A 24,537-nucleotide genomic window follows, 5' to 3' on the forward strand; every position below is an offset into this window, starting at 1 on the left:
AGAAGTAAAGCATGTCAGCTGTATTGATTTTCAAACACACAAAAATGAAGGAGCAAAAGGCCGCCAAAATATAACTGTAGGGCCCTCTTAACAAATAATGTTTGTGCTCAATCTGTTAGTACAAACACTACTATATCTGCCAAATGCACAGGCCAGTTTATATGCCTAAACAAACTAAGATTTTCTAGCAAGCAAGATGGCGGCACACTTGACCTTGAAGGCTGTACAGTAAAACATCAAAGTTTACTCATGAATGAATTGTCTCTAATCAGGACATCCAATCAATGGTTTCATCATCACAGAGAACCCACAAATATGTACAGCAAGGGAGCAGATACCTTTGTCTCCTTGGAGCTCCTTGTGCAGGTCATGCCCTCCATCTACATGGAAGGAAGGAGCTACTGCTGCTGCTCTAGACCGAATCAACAAATCAAGGTGGTGCACTGTAGACCCTGCAATCCAACCATCCATATACAGTCAGGTATTTTCATCCACTGTAGACACTACAACAGAGAAGAACAGAGCAAAGAATAGAATGGAAGAAGAAGACCTGTAGATGGTGATGGGGAAGAAAGAAGACCGCTGAAGTTGAGCACGCGGGTGTCACACACGCACGCGGGCTGTACGGAGGAACAACAGCGGCCTCTGCATCTCCGGTCCCGCGGACGAACGCCGACGTCGGCACCTTCCTCGACGCGATGACGATGCAGCGATGTCGACGACGCCGTGGTGTAGATGAACGCCAGCAGCTGCTGAGCCGCACGCCGTGGAGCAAGTCCTGGCCGCCGCTGATGACGACCTACATGAGGAAGAAAAGCAAATCGGGCATGCATGAGGAACCGCGGCGCACGATCCAGATCAAATCGAAAGAAGAAGAGGGGCAAGACTGGAACCTCCATCGCGTGACAAGGGCGGGGATCCGGAAGCACCGCGGTGGCCATGGCGGAGGTCGAGGAGGGCCAGCCAAACGTGTCACTGCTCTGCTTGGAGGTCTGGCCACGGCTTGCAACAACGCTGGTGGTGCGTGCACCTGCATGAGGAGGGAAGACACTGCGCCGTAAGGTAAGGTAAGGGAAGCCGAGGGGAGAAGAGCAAATCGACAAATTGCGTTACCTAGACGAGCAGCAGAAGCGGGAGCAGACGTGGGGATGCAGCCAACTCGCGATGCAGACCGAGCGGATCTGGAAGCGGACACCATGGAGATGAGCTCTAGGTCCAGCCCCTGGGCGGATCTAGGAACCGTCGCCATGGAGATGGAGCTCCAGGTCCAAGCCCTTGGCAGATCTCGGAGCGGCGGATCTGGCCGTGGATCAATGGGAAGCCGCGAGGAGATGGGATGCCGACCTGCTCGACTCGATCTGAGCTAGGGTAGGGAGAGATGGTGAGGGGAGGGAGGGACGAGGTCGGCGGCGGTGGGTGAGGAGGACGGCGAGGTCGGCAGTGGGTGGGAGCGGCGGGGAGAGGACTGGATCGGAAGAGGGACGTGGAGGAGGTGGCGGCGGCGGCGAGGAGATGGGGACGAGGGAGGAGGGGTGCGACGGGGGGATCTGAGCTAGGGTTTGGGTTGCGGGTGGGGTATCTCTTTTTCTTTTCTCTTTTCTATAGATAGATGGATGGATGTGGGATGGAGAGATGGATGGATGGATGGACTCCATGTCATCGATCCGTGGACAGAGTTATGATTGGTTCAAAAAATCAGTGATGTAAAATAGTTTTCAAGTACTAAAAATAGAGGGATTTTGTGAAGTAGCTATCAAAAATATTTTGCAAAAGGGCATTATACAAATTTTCACTCAAGCTAGACCACATTTTATGGATGAGCACCAATTTGTATGCATTCTGATCTTTCTAGCTATTTTTAATCATTTTTCGAGTGTCCAAACTGAGTTTTTTTGTGAAGGACCTATAATATATTTGTTGCAAAATTGGACCAAATCATTTTTCTAAAATACTAGGCCATATTTAATGCAGAATTGACCAAATTATTGGGTGTAAAAAGTTTTGATCCACCTCTGGTGAAAAAGACAAATTTTCGCTGATTCAGCTGGATGCGGGTCAAATTTGAACTGCGGATGCCTCATAGTTTGCTATTTATGTTTTACAAAAATCATTTATAGGTACAAAAGTATCTATTTAATCAGAGAAATGCCAAAAAAATTCCAAGATTCAACCACTAGCTAGGAACGGTCATTCCCGCCATTTTAACCGCATTTTGAAACGGGCATAAAAAATTCAAAAAAATCAAAAAATTGGGAAACCTTCGCATTGTGTCATTATATGTGGCTAAGTTCCCAGGAAAAATAACAAACTTGTAATACAACAATTATTTTAAAAAAGTGTTCTAAAAAATGAGCTATCATCTGTGAAGATTCATGGCTTTTAAGCCAAATGATCAATCTTATGGCCACATTCGTGGCATAGTTTGTTCAAATGATCTCATATTGTGCACAAGGGTGCATATTGTAATGGCAAACAATGTTGCCTAAGGAAGTTTTCATTTTCTTTGGACGAAAAAACCATTTTCCATTTTTCGAGTGCCCAACAGGAGGTTTTTTTGTGAAGGACCTCTCAAATAATTGTTGCAAAATTGGACCAAATCATTTTTCTAAAATAGTAGGCCATATTTAATGCACAATTGACCAAATGGTTGGGTGTAAAAAGTTTTGATCCACCTCTCGTAAAAAAGACAAATTTCCGCCGATTCAGCTGGAAGCGGGTCAAATTTGCACTGCAGCTGCCTCATAGTTTGCTATTTATTTTTTCCAAAAATAATTTCTAGGTACGTAAGTATCTATTTAATCAGATAAACACCAAAAAAATTCCAAGATTCAACCACTAGATAGGAACGGTCATTCCCGCCGTTTTGATCGCATTTTGAAACGGGCATAAAAAATTCAAAAAAAAATCAAAAAATTGGGAAACCTTCGCATTGTGTCATTATATGTGGCCAAGTTCACAGGAAAAATAACAAACTTGTAATACGGCAATTATTTTAAAAAAGTGTACTCAGAAATGAGCTATCATCTCTGAAGATTCATGGCTTTCAAGCCAAATGATCAATCTTATGGCCACATTCATGGCATAGTTTGTTCAAATGATCTCATATTATGCACAAGGGTGCATATTGGAATGGCAAACAATGTTGCCTAAGGGAGTTTTCATTTTCTTTGGACGAAAAATCAATTTTCCATTTTTCGAGTGCCCAAAATGAGTTTTTTTGTGAAGGACCTACCATATATTTGTTGCAAAATTGGACCAAATCAATTTTATCAAATACTAGGCCATGTTTAAAGCACAATTGACAAAATGGTTGGGTGCCAAAAGTTTTTATCCACCTCTGGTGAAAAAGACAATTTCTGCTGATTCAGTAGGAAGCGGGACAAATTTGAACTGCAGCTGCCTCATAGTTTGCTCTTTATTTTTTCAAAAAATCATTTCTAGGTAGAAAAGTATCTATTTAATCAGAAATACATGGTTTGGTGGCGATACGTTGAGGTTTGGATGGTGGCCCAGGGCCCCAACTCCAAAGCGCGTAGACTTGCATGCCCGCCGCGTGGTCACCGCGTGACCGTGGTGTTGCCACGCGTTCCGGGCGGCCTAGGCATGTCTAATGGGTTGGGAACTCCCCTGATAGGTGTCAAGAAGAAGAAGGCAATAGAAGAATCTCATGGGGAGACTGAACCGAGCTCAAACATGAATTGGCACCCAAGTGTTTGATTAGTGGTACGGGAAATGCACATGGCCAATGGGCCTGAGTTTTGGCCGAGGATGATCAGTTACTAAGAAGACCGTCTTCACAAATTTTCAGCTCAAAAGGAGGAGCCTAGGTGGTACTTGCTTTGCAAACTACCACAGTGGACATAACTACGAATGTTGAAGCTTGGTTCAAAATAATGAATGGATTGAGCTGGCATTTGGTGGAGGATGGTTATTTGGGCATAGGAAAGCACTGTAGAAAATGGATACTATTTGGACATGCCAAAGTGGTACTTCCTTCACAAACTGTTGTTTTGAACAGAATAGGAAAATGAATATTTTTGAATTATTTTTGAACTAGGCAAGGAAAGTTTTTACATATTTGACGAAGATATGACCCAAAGAATTTATGAGATTTTTTTGGGAATTTTGGGAATGACAGAAATATTGGTTGCTTCACAACCTAGGGCAAAAACTGCCACATGGACATGACACATAGGCAAAACTGATGAGGTGCCGCCTAGTCATACCAACCCACCACAATTTACAAGGCTATGACCATCTATATTGGTCGTTAACAACTAGAAATAAGGCAGCGGACTAGTGTTGTTTGCTTTATGACCATTTCATGTAATGAAATTATGACCTTTCTAACCAAAATGGTCGCAATGGTTTAGGGTTTAGAGCCCCCCAGACAGCTTTTGACCAATTGGTCTAAAATGGTCATAAATTTATGACCAATTCTACGAGGGTCACTGACAGAAGGTCATAAGTTGACATATTTCTTGTAGTGTGTTCGTCGTCAGCGTGCTGCACGTAGTAGTAGGCACCTCCCGAGTAGTAGTAGTCGTCGTCGACGGTGGCGTCTGGCTCCTGGGCTCCAACGTATGGTCGCAGCAATCGAGTATAGCAAAGTGGAAAAAGGGGGAGCAAGCAACCGTGAGTACTCATTCAAAGTACTCGCAAGCAAAGAGCTACACTACATATGTATGCATTGGTATCAAATGGAATAAGGCTATCATATGTGGACTGAACTGCAGAAAGCCGGAATAAGAGGGGGATAGCTAGTCTTATCGAAGACTACGCTTCTGGTAACCTCCATCTTGCAGCAGTAGAAAAGAGTAGATGGTAAGTTCACCAAGTAGCATCGCATAGCATAACCCTAACCGATGATCCTCCCCTCGTCGCCCTGTGAGAGAGCGACCACCGGTTGTATCTAGCACTTGGAAGGGTGTGTTTTATTAAGTATCCGGTTCTAGTTGTCATAAGGTCAAGGTACAACTCCAAGTCGTCCTGTTACCGAAGATCACGGCTATTCGAATAGATTAACTTCCCTGCAGGGGTGCACCACATAACCCAACACGCTCGATCCCATTTGGCCGGACACACTTTCCTGGGTCATGCCCGGCCTCGGAAGATCAACACGTCGCAGCCCTACCTAGGCACAACAGAGAGGTCAGCACGCCGGTCTAAATCCTATGGCGCAGGGGTATGGGCCCATCGCCCATTGCACACCTGCATGTTGCGTACGCGGCCGGTGAGCAGACCTAGCAACCTCCATTACAAAGGAAGTTGCGTTACGCGGTCCAACCCGGCGCGCGCCGCTCAGTCGCTGACGTCACGAAGGCTTCGGCTGATACCACGACGTCGAATGCCCATAACTATCCCCGCGTAGATGGTTAGTGCGTATAGGCCAGTAGCCAGACTCAGATCAAATACCAAGATCTCGTTAAGCGTGTTATGTATCCGCGAACGCCGACCAGGGCCAGGCCCACCTCTCTCCTAGGTGGTCTCAACCTGCCCTGTCACTCCGCCACGAAGTAACAGTCGGGGGCCGTCGGGAACCCAGGCCCACCTCTACTGGGATGGAGCCACCTGCCCCTTCAGCCCCCATCTCCGAACAGTATCATAAGTAATGTAACAGTATAAGTATATATGATATGTCCGTGATCACCTCCCGAAGTGATCATGGCCCAGTAGTATAGCATGGCAGACGGACAAGAATGTAGGGCCACTGATGATAAACTAGCATCCTATACTAAGCATTTAGGATTGTAGATAAGGTATCAACAGCTGTAGCAACAATGGCAGGCTATGCAACAGAATAGGATTAACGGAAAGCAGTAACATGCTACACTACTCTAATGCAAGCAGTATAGAAGAGAGTAGGCGATATCTGGTGATCAAGGGGGGGCTTGCCTGGTTGCTCTGGCAAGAGAGAGGGGTCGTCAACTCCGTAGTCGTACTGGGTAGTAGCGGCGTCGGTCTCGATGTCTACCGGAAAGAAGTAACGGAGGGGGAACACAATAAATAACAGAGCAATCAATGTAATAATAAGAAGCAAGATGCGGCATTACGTTGTGCTAGGGGGTGACCTAACGCGGTACGAGGTGATACCAGTGAAGGGGGAAACATCCGGGAAAATATCACCGGTGTTTCGCGTTTTCGGACAAACGAACCGGAGGGGGAAAGTTGCGCGTTCGCTATGATAAGGATGCGTGGTGGACGAACGGGCTGCGTATCCGGGTTCGTCTCATTGTTCTGAGCTACTTTCATGTTGAAAATAATTTAATCCGAGTTACAGGTTAAATATATGATTTTCTAAAGATTTTATTAATTTCTGGAATTTAATTAATTATTTAATTTAATTTGAAATTGGATTTATGACATCAGCATGATGTCATGCTGATGTCAGCAGTCAACAGGGGTTGACTGGTCAACCTGACCAGTGGGTCCCACTGGTCAGTGTCACATCTTAATTATCCAAATTTAATTTATCAAATCAGAATTAATTAGGGGTGGGCCCCACTGTCATTGACTGATTAATTAATTAACTAATAGTTTAATTAGTTTAGTTAATTGATTAGTTTAATTAATCAAAGTTAATTAATTAATTAATTTATTTTATTTATTATTTATTTTCTTTATTCTTTTTTTACAAAAAACGTTCTGGGGCTGTGGGGCCCCCGTGTCATTGGGTCAGTGGCACAAGCGGGCACGGGCACGTGTTAATGGGCGCCGGGGCATGCGTACCTAGCGACCAGTACGCGGCGGCGGGGGAGGAGTGGGCGAGGCCGAGCGGCCGGACTAGCATGCCGCGGCGAATGCGGCGCTGGCGCGGCTTGCCAGAGCCGGCGAGGTAGGGGGAGGGCTTGCCAGCGGAGAGGGCGGCCGTGGCAGGGGCACAGGGAGGCATGGGGCCATGTGGCGCCGGCCGGTCACCTGAGAAGGAGGGGGAGGGCGCCGGAGCGAAGGCGAGCGGAGGTGGCTGTGGGGCACAGCGTGGCGCGGGCGTGCTTGTGCACGGTGGCCGGGGCCGCGGCCGGAAGCAAGCAACAGCAAGGGGCTGGCCACGGCGCGGGAGCGAGAAGGCACCAGCGCGGGACGGAGTGGAGGCCAAGAGCGATAGGGGGTGCGGGCGAGCCGGGACGAGACGGGGCGCGTGCGCTCGCGCGAGGAGAAAGAGAGAGGGACGGGACCGAGGGGCGCTCACGGGGGGAGGGGGGGTAGGGGTTCGGGCAGCGGTGCTCGGGGAGGAGGTCGGGGACGGGGAGCGCCGGCGACGGAGTTGAGGAGGAGGTCGGCGGCAGGGATCGGCATCGGGGCTTGAGGGCGCGGCGCAGGAACGGCGGCATCGGTGCGGGGTGAGGAGGAGGCCGAGGCACGCGGGGCGATGGCGATGCTGCGATGCGGAGGTGGCGGTCCTCAGGCGCGGCGCGCTGGGTGGAGGCGGCAGGCGACGATGCGGTCGTGGGGGGGGGGGGGAGGGGGTCGCTCCCCCGATCCAGAAACGGGGCGGGGAGTGGGAGGAGTGGGGGAGAGTGGGTGGTTAGGGTTTGGGGTGTGGGGGTTATAGGCGCGGTTGGGCCGTTTGGGCTGGTGGCCTGCTGGCTAGCTAGGCCATTCGGCCCAGGGGGAGGGGGTTTCTTCCTTTTTCTCTTTTGTTTAAGTTTTTGTTTTTATTTATTTTCTGTTTATTAGTTTTCTATTTTATTTTCTATACCTATTTGTTTAATAAAATATATAAGTAGTACCCAAATTAGTGTTTCAAAATGCCCCGATGCCACAAAAAGTTTGGTGATAAAATAAAACTGTTTAGTATTTTACTAAATATAAAAGGCATTTATTTAATTGTTTAAGATGTTGTTTTATTTATTTTAGTGTATTTAAATAATTTATAAAAATGTGGTTTCACCATCATAATCATCTAGAATTTATTTGCTACATTTCGAACACTTTAGATTTAACATTTGAAAACTTTGATTGTCTAACTTGATTTTGAATTTGAATTCGAAATGAGATTTGAATCATCGTGAAACTAACAACGGTAATCATGGTGATGTGGCATCATTAGTAGATGGTTACTGTAGCTTAACTATCCGGGCGTCACAACTGCACATAAGGTATTGCAATCCGGTTTTTATTGGCCAACTCTCTTCAAGGATGCCCGTAAGTTTGTCCTATCTTGTGATGAATGTCAAAAAATTGGTAATATTAGTAGATGTCAAGAAATGCCTATGAATTATTCACTTGTTATTGAACCGTTTGATGTTTGAGGTTTTGATTATATGGGACTTTTTCCTGCCTCTAATGGATATACACATATCTTAGTTGTTGTTCATTATGTTACTAAGTGGGTAGAAGCTATTCCAACTAGTAGTGCTGATCATAACACTTCTATTAAAATGCTTAAAGAAGTTATTTTTCCGAGGTTTGGAGTCCCTAGATATTTAATGACTGATGGTGGTTCACATTTTATTCATGGTGCTTTCCGTAAAATGCTTGCTAAATATGACGTCAGTCATAGAATTGCATCTCCGTATCACCCACAGTCTAGTGGTCAAGTAGAATTGAGTAATAGAGAACTCAAATTAATTTTGCAAAAGACTGTCAATAGGTCTAGAAAGAATTGGTCCAAGAAACTTGATGATGCATTATGGGCCTATAGAACTGCGTATAAAAATCCTATGGGTATGTCATCGTATAAAATGGTATATGGAAAAGCATGTCACTTACCTCTCAAACTAGAACATGAGGCATATTGGGCTGTTAAAGAGCTCAACTATGATTTCAAACTTGCCGGTGAAAAGAGCTTATTTGATATTAGCTCACTTGATGAATGGAGAACCCAAGCTTATGAAAATGCCAAGTTGTTTAAAGAAAAGGTTAAAAGATGTCATGACAAAAGGATACAAAAGCATGAGTTTAATGTAGGTGATTATGTATTGCTATACAACTCTCGTTTAAGTTTTTTTGCAGGAAAACTTCTCTCTAAATGGGAAGGCCCCTATGTTATCGAGGAGGTCTATTGTTCCGGTGCCATAAAAATCAACAACTTCGAAGGCACAAATCCGAAGGTGGTAAACGGTCAGAGAATTAAACATTATATCTCAGGTAATCCCATAAATATTGAAACCAATATTATTGAAATTGTAACCCCAGAGGAATACATAAGGGACACTTTCCAGAATGTTTCAGACTCCGAAAAGGAATAGGTCGGTAAGTAAACCGACTCCAAAACAATTTTTAAGGCAATATTTCTCCGTTTTGGAATATTTAGAAAAATAGAAAATTAAGTAGCAGTTCGGGAAGGACACGAGGGCCCCACGAGGGTGGAGCGTTTTGGGGAATGTAGCAGAATTTTAAAATTTTCTACACATCACCAAGATCAATCTATGGAGTCATCTAGCAATGAGGGAGAGGGGAGTGCACTACATACCCTTGTAGATCGCGAGCGGAAGCGTTCAAGAGAACGGGGTTGATGGAGTCGTACTCGTCGTGATCCAAATCACCGATGACCGAGCGCCGAACGGACGGCACCTCCGCGTTCAACACACGTAAAGTTGGGGAAGACATCTCCTCCTTCTTGATCCAGCAAGGGGAAGGAGAGGTTGATGGAGATCTAGCAGCACGACGGCGTGGTGGCGGAAGCAACGGCGATCTCGGCAGGGCTTCGCCAAGCTTAGCGAGAGGGAGAGGTGTCACGGGAGGGAGAGGGAGGTGCCAGGGGCTAGGGTGCGGCTGCCCTCCCTCCCCCACCACTATATATAGGGCCCCTAGGGGGGGCGCAGTCCCTAGAGATTGAATCTCAAGGGGGGGCGGCGGCCAAGAGGGGTGGCTTGCCCCCCAAGCCAAGTGGGGCGCCCCCCACCCCTAGGGTTTCCAACCCTAGGCGCAGGGGGAGGCCCAAGGGGGCGCACTAGCCCACCAGGGGCTGGTTCCCTTCCCCACTTTAGCCCATGGGGCCCTCCGGGATAGGTGGCCCCACCCGGTGGACCCCCGGGACCCTTCCGGTGGTCCCGGTACAATACCGGTGACCCCCGAAACTTTCCCGATGGCCGAAACTGGACTTCCTATATATAATTCTTCACCTCCGGACCATTCCGGAACTCCTCATGACGTCCGGGATCTCATCCGAGACTCCGAACAACTTTCGGGTTACCGCATACTAATATCTCTACAACCCTAGCGTCACCGAACCTTAAGTGTGTAGACCCTACGGGTTCGGGAGACACGCAAACATGACCGAGACGACTCTCCGGTCAATAACCAACAGCGGGATCTGGATACCCATGTTGGCTCCCACATGCTCCTCGATGATCTCATCGGATGAACCACGATGTCGAGGATTCAATCAATGCCGTATATATGCAATTCCCTTTGTCAATCGGTACGTTACTCGCCCGAGACTCGATCTTTGGTATCCCAATACCTCGTTCAATCTCGTTACCGGCAAGTCACTTTACTCGTACCGTAATGCATGATCCCGTGATCAACCACTTGGTCACATTGAGCTCATTATGGTGACGCATTACCGAGTGGGCCCAGAGATACCTCTCCGTCATACGGAGTGACAAATCCCAGTCTCGATTCGTGCCAACCCAACAGACACTTTTGGAGATACCCGTAGTGCACCTTTATAGACACCCAGTTACATTGTGACATTTGGCACACCCAAAGCACTCCTACGGTATCCGGGAGTTGCACAATCTCATGGTCTAAGGAAATGATACTTGACATTCGGAAAAGCTCTAGCAAACGAACTACACGATATTTGAGCTATGCTTAGGATTAGGTCTTGTCCATCACATCATTCTCCTAATGATGTGATCCCGTTATCAATGACATCTAATGTCCATAGTCAGGAAACCATGACTATCTTTTGATCAACGAGCTAGTCAACTAGAGGCTCACTAGGGACGTGTTGTTGTCTATGTATTCACACATGTATTATAATTTCCGGATAACACAATTATAGTATGAACAATAGACAATTATCATGAACAAGGAAATATAATAACAACCATTTTATTATTGCCTCTAGGGCATATTTCCAACAGTCTCCCACTTGCACTAGAGTCAATAGTCTAGTTACATTGTGATGAATCGAACACCCATAGAGTTCTGGTGTTGATCATCTTTTGCTCGAGGGAGAGGTTTAGTCAATGGATCTGCTACACTCAGGTCCGTATGTACTTTACAAACATCTATGTCTCCATTTTGAACACTCTCACAAATGGAGTTGAAGCGACGCTTGATATGACTGGTCTTCCTGTGAAACCTGGGGTCCTTGGCAAGGGCAATAGCTCCAGTGTTGTCATAGAAGAGAGTCATCGAGCCCGAAGCATTGGGAATGACTCCTAGGTCGGTAATGAACTCCTTCACCCATATTGCTTCTTGTGCTGCCTCCGAGGCTGCCATGTACTCCGCTTCACATGTAGATCCCGCCACAACGCTTTGCTTGCAACTGCACCAGCTTACTGCCCCACCATTCAAAATATACACGTATCCGGTTTGTGACTTAGAGTCATCCAGATCTGTGTCGAAGCTAGCATCGACGTAACCCTTTACGACGAGCTCTTCATCACCTCTATAAACGAGAAACATATCCTTAGTCCTCTTCAGGTACTTCAGGATATTCTTGACCGCTGTCCAGTGTTCCATGTCAGGATTACTTTGGTACCTTCCTACCAAACTTACGGCAAGGTTTACATCAGGTCTGGTACACAGCATAGCATACATGATAGACCCTATGGCCGAGGCATAGGGGACGACACTCATCTTTTCTCTATCTTATGCCGTGGTCGGGCATTGAGCCGTGCTCAATCTCGTACCTTGCAACACAGGCAAGAACCCCTTCTTTGACTGATCCATATTGAACTTCTTCAATATCTTGTCAAGGTACGTACTCTGTGAAAGACCAATGAGGCGTCTCGATCTATCTCTATAGATCTTGATGCCTAATATGTAAGCAGCTTCTCCAAGATCCTTCATTGAAAAACACTTGTTCAAGTAGGCCTTTATGCTTTCCAAGAATTCTATATCATTTCCCATCAACAGTATGTCATCCACATACAATATGAGAAATGCTACAGAGCTCCCACTCACTTTCTTGTAAATGCAGGCTTCTCCATAAGTCTGCGTAAACCCAAATGCTTTGATCATCTCATCAAAACGAATGTTCCAACTCCGAGATGCTTGCACCAACCCATAGATCGAGCGTTGGAGCTTGCACATCCTATCAGCATTCTTAGGATCGACAAAACCTTTCGGCTGCATCATATACAATTCTTCCTTAAGGAAACCATTAAGGAATGCCGTTTTGACGTCCATTTGCCATATCTCATAATCATAGAATGCGACAATTGCTAACATGATTCGGACGAACTTCAGCTTTACTATGGGTGAGAAAGTCTCATCGTAGTCAACCCCTTGAACTTGTCGATAACCCTTAGCGACAAGCCGAGCTTTATAGATGGTTACATTACCATCCGCGTCTGTCTTCTTCTTAAAGATCCATTTATTTTCTATGGCTCGCCGATCATCGGGCAAGTCAGTCAAAGTCCATACTTCATTTTCATACATGGATCCTATCTCAGATTTCATGGCTTCCAGCCATTTGTCAGAATCTGGGCCCGCCATCGCTTCTACATAGTTCGAAGGTTCACCATTGTCTAACAACATGATTTCCAGGACAGGGTTGCCGTACCACTCTGGTGCGGAACGTGTCCTTGTGGACCTGCGAAGTTCAGTAGCAACTTGATCTGAAGTTTCATGATCATCATTAACTTCCTCTCTAGTCAGTGCAGGCACCTCAGGAACATTTTCCTGAGCTGCGCCACTTTCCGGTTCAAGAGGTAATACTTCATCAAGTTCTACTTTCCTCCCACTTACTTCTTTCGAGAGAAACTCTTTCTCTAGAAGGGATCCATTCTTGGCAACAAAGATCTTGCCTTCGGATCTGAGGTAGAAGGTATACCCAATAGTTTCTTTAGGGTATCCTATGAAGACGCATTTTTCCGATTTGGGTTCGAGCTTTTCAGGTTGAAGTTTCTTGACATAAGCATCACATCCCCAAACTTTTAGAAACGACAGCTTAGGTTTCTTCCCAAACCATAATTCATATGGTGTCGTCTCAACGGATTTAGACGGTGCCCTATTTAAAGTGAATGCGGCAGTCTCTAAAGCATAGCCCCAAAAAGAGAGCGGTAGATCGGTAAGAGACATCATAGATTGCACCATATCCAATAGAGTGCGATTATGATGTTCGGACACACCATTTCGCTGAGGTGTTCCAGGCGGCGTGAGTTGTGAAACTATTCCACATTTCCTTAAGTGCGTGCCAAATTCGTGACTCAAGTATTCTCCCCCACGATCTGATCGCAAGAACTTGATTTTCCTGTCACGTTGATTCTCAACCTCACTCTGAAATTCCTTGAACTTTTCAAAGGTCTCAGACTTGTGTTTCATTAAGTAGACATATCCATATCTACTCAAGTCATCAGTGAGGGTGAGAACATAATGATAGCCACCGCGAGCCTGAACACTCATTGGACCGCACACATCAGTATGTATGATTTCCAATAAGTTGGTTGCTCGCTCCATTGTTCTTGAGAACGGAGTCTTGGTCATTTTATCCATGAGGCATGGTTCGCATGTGTCAAATGATTCGTAATCAAGAGACTCTAAAAGTCCATCTTCATGGAGCTTCTTCATGTGTTTGACACCTATGTGACCAAGGCGGCAGTGTCACAAGTATGTGGGACTATCATTAACAACCTTACATCTTTTGGTATTCACACTATGAATATGTGTAACATTACGCTCGAGATTCATTAAGAATAAACCATTCACCAGCGGGGCATGACCATAAAACATATCTCTCATATAAATAGAACAACCATTATTCTCGGATTTAAATGAGTAGCCATCTCGAATTAAACGATATCCTGATACAATGTTCATGCTCAAAGCTGGCACTAAATAACAATTATTGAGGTTTAAAACTAATCCCATAGGTAAATGTAGAGGTAGCGTGCCGATGGTGATCACATCGACCTTGGAACCATTCCCGACGCGCATCGTCACCTCGTCCTTCGCCAGTCTCCGCTTATTCCGTAGCTCTTGCTTTGAGTTACAAATGTGAGCAACCGCACCGGTATCAAATACCCAGGAGCTACTACGAGTACTGGTAAGGTACACATCAATTACATGTATATCACATATACCTTTAGTGTTGCCGGCATTCTTGTCCGCTAAGTATTTGGGGCAGTTCCGCTTCCAGTGACCACTTCCCTTGCAATAAAAACACTCAGTCTCGGGCTTGGGTCCATTCTTTGGCTTCTTCCCGGCAGCTTGCTTACCGGGCGCGGCAACCCCCTTGCCGTCCTTCTTGAAGTTCTTCTTACCCTTGCCTTTCTTAAACTTAGTGGTTTTATTCACCATCAACACTTGATGTTCCTTTTTGATCTCCACCTTTGCTGATTTCAACATTCAATATACCTCAGGAATGGTCTTTTCCATCCCCTGCATATTGAAGTTCATCACAAAGCTCTTGTAGCTCGGTGGAAGCGACTGAAGGATTCTGTCAATGACCGCATCATCCGGGAGATTAACTCCCAGCTGAGTTAAGCGGTTGTCCAACCCAGACATTTTGAGTATGTGCTCACTGACAGAACTATTTTCCTCCATCTTACAACTAAAGAACTTGTCGGAGACTTCATATCTCTCGACCCGGGCATGAGCTTGGAAAACCATTTTCAGCTCTTCGAACATCTCATATGCTCCGCGTTGCTCAAAACTCTTTTGGAGCCCCGGTTCTAAGCTGTAAAGCATGCTGCACTGAACGAGGGAGTAATCATCAGCACGTGACTGCCAAGCGTTCATAACGTCTTGGTTCTCTAGAATGGGTGCGTCACCTAGCGGTGCTTCTAGGACATAATCTTTCTTGGCAGCTATGAGGATGATCCTCAGGTTCCGGACCCAGTCCGAATAGTTGTTGCCATCATCTTTCAGCTTGGTTTTCTCTAGGAACGCGTTGAAGTTGAGGGAAACATTAGTGTGGGCCATTTGATCTACAAGACACATTGTAAAGATTTTAGACTAAGTTCATGATAATTAAGTTCATCTAATCAAATTATTCAATGAACTCCCACTCAGATAGACATCCCTCTAGTCATCTAAGTGAAACATGATCCGAGTCGACTAGGCCGTGTCCGATCATCACGCGAGACGGACTAGTCAACATCGGTGAACATCTTCATGTTGATCGCATCTTCTATACGACTCATGCTCGACCTTTCGGTCTTCCGTGTTCCAAGGCCATGTCTGTACATGCTAGGCTCGTCAAGTCAACCTAAGTGTATTGCATGTGTAAATCTGGCTTACACCCGTTGTATTCGAATGTTAGAATCTATCACACCCGATCATCACGTGGTGCTTCGAAACAACGAACCTTCGCAACGGTGCACAGTTAGGGGGAACACTTTCTTGAAATTATGTGAGGGGTCATCTTATTTAAGCTACCGTCGTACTAAGCAAATAAGATGTAAAAACATGATAAACATCACATGCAATCAAATAGTGACATGATATGGCCAATATCATTTGCTCCTTTTGATCTCCATCTTTGGGGCGCCATGATCATCATCGTCACCGGCATGACACCATGATCTCCATCATCATGATCTCCATCATCGTTACTTGATGAAGTTGTCTCGTCATCTAGTACTTCTACTACTATGGCTAATGGTTTAGCAATAAGGTAAAGTAATTACATGACGTTTATGTTGACACGCAGGTCATAAATAAATTAAGACAACTCCTATGGCTCCTGCCGGTTGAAATACTCATCGACATGCAAGTCGTGATTCCTATTACAAGAACATGATCAATCTCATACATCACATATATCATTCATCACATCCTTTTAGGCATATCACATCACACGGCACATGCTGCAAAAACAAGTTAGACGTCCTCTAATTGTTGTTGCAAGTTTTTACGTGGCTGCTATAGGTTTCTAGCAAGAACGTTTCTTACCTACGCCAAAACCACAACGTGATATGCCAATTTGTATTTACCCTTCATAAGGACCCTTTTCATCGAATCCGATCCGACTAAAGTGGGAGAGACAAACACCCGCTAGCCACCTTATGCAACTAGTGCATGTCAGTCGGTGGAACCAGTCTCACGTAAGCGTACGTGTAAGGTCGGTCCGGGCCGCTTCATCCCACGATGCCGCCGAATCAATATAAGACTAGTAACGGCAAGTAAATTGACAATATCCATGCCCACAACTGCTTTGTGTTCTACTCGTGCATAGAAACTACGCATAGACCTAGCTCATGATGCTACTGTTGGGGAACTAGCAGATATTTAAAATTTTCTACGCATCACCAAGATCAATCTATGGAGTCATCTAGCAACGAGGGAGAGGGGAGTGCATCTACATACCCTTGTAGATCGCGAGCGCAAGTGTTCAAGAGAACAGGGTTGATGTAGTCGTACTCGTCTTGATCCAAATCACCGATGACCGAGCGCCGAACGAACGGCACCTCCGCGTTCAACACACGTACGGTTGGGGAAGACGTCTCCTCCTTCTTGATCCAGCAAGGGGAAGGAGAGGTTGATGGAGATCCAGTAGCACAACGGCGTGGTGGTGGAAGCAACGGCAATCTCGGCAGGGCTTCGCCAAGCTCAGCGAGAGGGAGAGGTGTCATGGGAGGGAGAGGGAGGCGCCAGGGGCTAGGGTGCGACTGCCCTCCATCCCCCCCCCCCACTATATATAGGGCCCCTAGGGGGGCGCCGGCCCTAGAGATTGAATCTCAAGGGGGGGCGGCGGCCAAGGGGGGTGGCTTGCCCCCCAAGCCAAGTGGGGCGCCCCCACCCCTAGGGTTTCCAACCCTAGGCGCAGGGGGAGGCCCAAGCGGGGCGCACCAGCCCCACCAGGGGCTGGTTCCCTTCCCCACTTTAGCCCATGGGGCCCTCCAGGATAGGATGCCCCACCCGGTGGACCCCCCGGACCCTTCCGGTGGTCCCGGTACAATACCGGTGACCCCCGAAACTTTCCCGATGGCCGAAACTGGACTTCCTATATATAATTCTTCACCTCCGGACCATTCCGGAACTCCTCATGACGTCCAGGATCTCATCCGGGACTCCGAAAAACTTTCGGGTTACCGCATACTAATATCTCTACAACCCTAGCGTCACCGAACCTTAAGTGTGTAGACCCTCCGGGTTCGGGAGACACGCAGACATGACCGAGACGACTCTCCGGTCAATAACCAACAGCAGGATCTGGATACCCATGTTGGCTCCCACATGCTCCTCGATGATCTCATCGGATGAACCACGATGTCGAGGATTCAATCAATCCCGTATGCAATTCCCTTTGTCAATCGGTACGTTACTCGCCCGAGACTCGATCGTCGGTATCCCAATACCTCGTTCAGTCTCGTTACCGGCAAGTCACTTTACTTGTACCATAATGCATGATCCCGTGATCAACCACTTGGTCACATTGAGTTCATTATGATGATGCATTACCGAGTGGGCCCAGAGATACCTCTCCGTCATATGGAGTGACAAATCCCAGTCTCGATTCGTGCCAACCCAACAGACACTTTCGGAGATACCGTAGTGCACCTTTATAGTCACCCAGTTACGTTGTGACGTTTGGCACACCCCAAGCACTCCTACGGTATCCGGGATTTGCACAATCTCATGGTCTAAGGAAATGATACTTGACATTCGGAAAAGCTCTAGCAAACGAACTACACGATCTTTGAGCTATGCTTAGGATTGGGTCTTGTCCATCATATCCTTCTCCTAATGATGTGATCCCGTTATCAATGACATCTAATGTCCATAGTTAGGAAACCATGACTATCTTTTGATCAACGAGCTAGTCAACTAGAGGCTCACTAGGGACGTGATGTGGTCTATGTATTCACACATGTATTATGATTTCCGGATAACACAATTATAGCATGAACAATAGACAATTATCATGAACAAGGAAATATAATAATAACCATTTTATTATTGCCTCTAGGGCATATTTCCAACAGAGGGCGCACCCTACCCCCTGGGCGCGCCCCCCTACCTCGTGAGCTCCTCGTGTGCCTTCCGGACTCCGTTTTCTTGCACGATACGTATTTTGGTCGGTAAAAATTCACAATATAATCTCCCGGGGGTTTTGACTCCCGTATCACGCAAAATCTCATGTCTTTGTTTTGAGCTGTTTTCTGTCAGGGTTGTCAAGGTCAGACACTATGTCGTCTCCCTCCTCCTCCAACCATGAGGGCAACGATACTTGGCTAATGAAGATAGAGCTGAAGAGAGAAGAACCTATGGAGATCAACAAGGATGAAGGGATCAAGAAGGCCATGGAGGACCAAGTTCCAGCAACAGAAGACACCCTTCAACTGGATCATAATCTTCTTACCCCTACAGAAATCGAAGCTTTCAAGATGATTGAGTTGGCTCATATACAAAATAAGTATCTCACATGTGAAAATATTTTGTTGAAAGAGCATATCATCGCACTCAAGGGCATTATCCGCAAGTTATAAGACCTCCTACGCTCGATGTGCGACTATCCATCATCAACAACCCCACCTTCTTCACCAACAAAGGAGACATAATCACCTGGGTATGGGCACTCTCCTTGGCAACTGCCAAGCTTGGGGGAGGTGCCCCGGTATCGTATCACAATCACAACTCCTATCTTTACCATTTTCCTTAGTTCGATCCTATTAGTAGTATTTCAATCTAGTAGAATAAAGTTTATGGCATGATCTAGTTGTGAGTTTTGCTTTATTATCCTTCTATGTAATCGAGTTCGTGAGCTATATAATAAAGATTAGTGTTGAATCAAGGGCTTGATTTTCTTGCTATGATCTTGGGTGAATAAAAGAAAAGAGAAGAAAAAAAAAGAAGAAACAAAAGTTCATATTGATCTTATTGATAGTAATGACTTCACATAGAAAGAGTGCGATGATTAAAAGTTGTTGGGAGTTGGCAGACATAGCTTTGGTCATTGTTGCAATTAATAGGAAGTAATAAGGAAAGAGAAGTTTCACATATAAATGTACTATTATTGACATCTTTTTTGATTGGGAGCACTCATCAAAATATGACATGCTAAAGAGTTGATGTTGGACAAGGAAGACAACGTAATGGGTTATGTTTTCTTATATCTGAGATAAAGTATGTTGTCATAGATCATCCAACATGTTCAGCTTGCCTTTCCCCCTCATGCTAGCCAAATTCTCAGAACCAAGTAGAGATACTACTTGTGCTTCCAAATACCCTTAAACCAGTTTTGCCATGAGAGTCCACCATATCTACCTATGGATTGAATAAGACCCTTCAAGTAAGTTGTCATCGGTGCAAAGCAATAAAAATTGCTCTAAATATGTATGATTAATGTGGGATAAATAAGCTTTATACGATCTTGTGATGTGGAAGTAATAAAGGCGACAGACTGCATAATAAAGGTTCATATCACAAGGGGCAATATAAAGTGACGTTCTTTCGCATTAAGATTTTGTGCATCCAACCATAAAAGCGCATGGCAACCTCTGCTTCCCTTTGCGAAGGGCCTATCTTTTATTATTATCTTCTACCTTATGCAAGTGTCATGGTGATCTTCACCTTTCCTTTTTTATTTTATCCTGTGGCAAGCCCAGCATGTTGGAAAGAACCTGATATATATATATATATCTAATTGGATGTAGGGGGGCATGAGTAATTAGTGTTGACATTACCCTTGAGGTAAAAGGTTGTGGGGCAAAACTATAAGCCCCTATCTTTCTTTGTGTCCGATTAAAACTCTGTAACCACAAGTATTGCGCGAGTGTTAGCAATTATGAAGGACTAGATGATAGTTGAGTATGTGGACTTGCTTTTTAGCTCTAACATAGACTTTATCCGATGTTATGATAAATTGCAATTGCTTCAATGACTGAGGTTATAGTTTGTTGGTTCTCAATAAGGTTTCTGATTCATACTTTTGCATTGTGAATAGATCATCACTTGAACATAAGTAATCATATGACAATGTATGTTGCTCTTATGAGAATAATCATGATGCCCTCATGTCTGTATTTTATTTTTATCGATGCCTCTACCTCTAAACATGGGGACATTTTTATTGTTATCGGCTTTCGCTTGAGGACAAGCGAGGTCTAAGCTTGGGGTAGTTGATACGTCCATTTTGCATCATGCTTTTATATCGATATTTATTGCATTATGGGTTGTTATTTCACATTATGTCAAACTACTTATGGCTATTCTCTCTTACTTTACAAGGTTTACATAAGGAGGGAGAATGCCGGCAGCTGGAATTCTGGGCTGGAAAAGGAGCAAATATTAAAGACCTATTCTGCACAACTCCAAAAGTCCTGAAACTCCACGGAATACCTTATAAGAAATAATGAAAAATCCTCGCCAAAGATGAAGACCAGGGGGCCCACACCCTTCCCATGAGGGTGGGGGGCGCCCCCCTACCTCGTGGGCCCCCTGGTGGCTCTCCGATGACCATCTTCTCCTATATGAAGTCTTTGGTTGAGAAAAAAATAAGAAGCAACCTTTTGGGACGAAACTCCGCCGCCACAAGGCGGAACCTTGGCGGATCCAATCTAGGGTTTCGGCTGAGCTGTTCTGCCGGGGAAACTTCCCTCCCGGAGGGGGAAATCATCGCCATCGTCATCACCAACGCTCCTCTCATCGAGAGAGGGAAATCTCCATCAACATCTTCATCAGCACCATCTCATCTCAAAACCCTAGTTCATCTCTTGTATCCAATTCTTGTCTCCAAGTCCGGGATTGGTGCTAGTAGGTTGCTAGTAGTGTTAATTACTCCTTGTAGTTGATGCTAGTTGGTATAATTGGTGGAAGATCATATGTTTAGATCCTTTATGCATATTATTACCCCTCTAATTATGAACATGAATATGCTTTGTGAGTAGTTACGTTTGTTCCTGAGGACAAGGGAGAAGTCTTGCTATTAGTAGTCATGTGAATTTGGTATTCGTTCGATATTTTGATGAGATGTATGTTGTCTAGCCTCTAGTGGTGTTATGTGAACATCGACTACATAACACTTCACCATTATTTGGTCCTAGAGGAAGGCATTGGGAAGTAATAAGTAGATGATGGGTTGCTAGTGTGACAGATGCTTAAACCCTAGTTTATGCGTTGCTTCATAAGGGGCTGATTTGAATCCATATGTTTCATGCTATGGTTAGGTTTACCTTAATACTTTTGTTGTAGTTGCGGATGCTTGCAATGGAGGTTAATCATAAGTGGGATGCTTGTTCAAGTAAGAACAGCACCCAAGCACCGGTCCACCCACATGTCAAATTATCAAAGTACCGAACGCGAATCATATGAACGTGATGAAAACTAGCTTGATGGTATTCCCATGTGTCCTCGGGAGTTTGTCCAGGCTTGTCCTTTGCTACAAAAAGGATTGGGCCACCTTGCTGCACTTTATTTACTTTTGTTACTTGTTGCTCGTTACAAATTATCTTATCACAAAACTATCTGTTACCACTTATTTCAGTACTTGCAGAGAATACCTTGCTGAAAACCGCTCATCATTTCCTTCTGCTCCTCGTTAGGTTTGACACTCTTACTTATCGAAAGGACTACGATAGATCCCATATACTTGTGGGTCATCACAAAGCAATCATCCGAATCGATACTGCTTACATGTTTCACCGTTGTGAACTGAAACAGATTCAGAAACCGTTCGTTTGCAAGGGCACGATCCAAACGAGCCTTCACGTTTGCTGCCCCTGCCTGCCTATTATCCCATGTGTAGGGAATTCCTCTCCATCCGAGATCCTGGAGGAGACAGTCTAACACCACATCCCGGAAAGCCCTCATCTGATATTCTGGTCGTGGATTGACACTAAAGTGCTCATCCGCCTGCAACGTTTCATTAAAATCTCCCATACAGATCCATGCATCATGCGGTATAGCAAACAAAGTCTGGAGAAAACGCCAGCTGTGGTGTTGGTTCTCCACCCTGGGCTCTCCATAGAAACCAGTAAAATGCCAGGTTTTATTGTTCTGCTTAACAGAGACATCAATATGTGAACGGCTATAGTTTTCCAACTGAACCTCCACATCTTTTGACCAAAAGAGGCCAATACCACCACTAAGGCCATCACTATCGATGGCAAAACAACCCGAAAAACCTAAAGAAAATTTCATGTCTTCCACTCGCTTGCCCTTTATTTTAGTTTCCATGATGAACAGACGGGTGGGACCTTCCTGCTTCACAATCTTGCGAAGCTCTCGAACTGTCTGAGGGTTCCCAAGCCCTCGACAGTTCCAGCTAATGGTACTCATTGCGACTGGCAGCGCTGCCCAGCAGACGCTGCTGAAGTTTCAGAAGATGGGGGGTTGGTTTCTTCTTCTTAGGGAACTTTTCAACAAAGGCGTCCCCTGGGTTTTCCAAATTTGCTGCATTAGACAGATCCCGCCCATCCTCGGTTGTCATAGCCGTCTCACTCTTCTCAGTGATAGCAAGTGCGAGTGTCACCACTTGTCGGTATACCTGCGTTTGCGGCCCTCCTTTTCTCTTATTCAGACTGGGATTCTTGACAGGAGATGTTACCTCAGCACCCTTGTGTTGTTTGGAACTAGAAGTTCTCGATTCCTTCGTACTGTTCTGTGCATCAGATTTCTCCTTCGTTGAGTTCTCCCCAGAGTAGTTCTTCTTCCGTTCCTCGGGTGCCCGGAGACTCGCCTTAAAAGGGAGATCACCATTTGCATCCCGGGTCCTCGGAGTAGGGCATAACAGATCAGAATGACCCAACCAACCACATGAGAAGCAAAAGTGGGGGATCTGTTCATATTCAATATCATAGCAGTCCACTTTTTCCCTCTTGGTCGATTCAATAACTATCCACCTGCGCAAGGGTTTTAGCACGTCGATGGTGACCCGTGCTCTTAAAAAGCCCCCCACGGGGTCAATTTGGATGACAGAAGCGTGCTTATCAATTTGCTGAGCTATCGCCAAACCCCTCTTGCCGTTCCTCAGATTATAAGGTAGATTGACTACCCTAATCCAAACGGATAGCTTGTTGAACATTAGTTCAGAAGGTTGCATATGCTCTTTGAACACCTCCAAGATTACTGCGTTCTTGCTAATGTGCCAAGGTCATCCTTCCCAGACGCGATCAAGGTCGCGCTTGGTCTCGAATTCCGCTGCAAACATGTTTTCCCCCAAGGGCCGAAAGGCTAGCCCCTAGGGTTTCCCCAGGCTGGGTGAGGGCATTGCCGATGGTCTGAATATGAAGCAGATTGCGGTGTAGGACCTTCCCCACCAACAGCCACTTCGTCGGAGCACCATCGTTTGCATCGTCGATCACCAGGGGTGTCGCCTCTTCGTCGGTGATTTCCAACTTGCCCAGCGCTTCCTCCATCTACGCCCGTGCGGCGCGGGGAGAAAGGTTTCCGCTGCGTTTCCAGCCATTGCCGGCGGGCGGTGTTGCCATCGTCCCCGCGTGCGTCTGGTCCACCTAACCCTAATCGCCGCCGCCAGGGAGGGGTTTAGGGTTTCGGGGAAAAATTCCATAGCTGCCGGGGCTCGGCGACGACGAGAGGTCCACCTTGCAGTAAAAATACGTGTGCATCTGGTCGCTACTGAATGTGTACGTCCCGTACATAGCCGGCCCCGAGTATTGACCACCGTATCGGGCTCGCATCAAGTCCTGTACCGGGAAGAAGTAGAAGCCGCATTGCCTAATCTCCCGGAAGAGACCCGTAGTGGAGATATGCGGGAGCTCGTTCTGGTCGCCGGTGGCCAGGTTAACAAGGTAGATCTGGCCGCGGACGTCGACCGTGGCGATCCTCACGCCGGAGGAGCCAAGGACGAGGTGGCCGCGCAGCGCGGGGTTCCGGGCAGAAATGACGAGGTTGCGCCCGTCGGTGATGGAGATGAGCTCGAGCGTCTCCGTGGTCTTGCCGGGGAGGAGGAGCCACGGCGCGTACGGGCACGACTGTTGCAATTTTGCTAGTAGGCCTTTGGCCCAAAGCCCAACTAAAATTCTGAAATTCTCTTAGCCCATTCATGCACACATGTGAGTGGAGTGAGTGAGATTAAAGTTTAGTCCCACCCCGGAAGTTGAGAGAGAGTTGCACCTCTTTATAAGGTGAGCTCTTCTACCACTTGTATGAGCATGAGAAGAGGAGACCTACACGCGCGATGCTCCTTCTCATTCGCCTCGCCACGCCACGCCACGTCACGACGCGCCGCGGGTTGATTGAGCCGAGCCGAGGACAGAGCTATGCACGTTGTCTATATTTTTGCTGCTCGGGAAAAATTAATGAGTCATTAATTAATAATTAATGGGCACGTTAATTACTGAACCGTTTCTGATTCTTTTGGATCGTGATGACTCGGACATGGGGTTTACTCCCACGACCTTTCCGGCCCGCACTACATAGTCAGGTAGACGTCTATCCTAGCCGCCGCCGCTTCGTATGGTTTCTCACCACCGTTCCAGATCATTGCGCCGCCAAGCAAGTATTCTCCAT

The 24,537-nt window shown here is 46.2% G+C and overlaps 1 protein-coding gene across 1 annotated transcript in view; it reads right to left on the minus strand.

Moving 5' to 3' along the window:
- LOC147986765 (uncharacterized) overlaps window positions 1-24,537 on the minus strand; it is a 49,738-nt gene that overhangs the window by 19,705 nt on the left and 5,496 nt on the right. The window contains exon 2 of the mRNA XM_087542142.1: window positions 23,581-23,999. Within this exon, the coding sequence (XP_087398268.1) occupies window positions 23,581-23,999 (419 nt within the window). The remainder of the gene's footprint in view (window positions 1-23,580; window positions 24,000-24,537) is intronic.

Source organism: Triticum urartu, chromosome 2A (assembly GCF_056163025.1).
Source record: "Triticum urartu cultivar PI428250 chromosome 2A, HENAU_Tu73, whole genome shotgun sequence".
NCBI classification, from domain to species: Eukaryota; Viridiplantae; Streptophyta; class Magnoliopsida; order Poales; family Poaceae; genus Triticum; species Triticum urartu.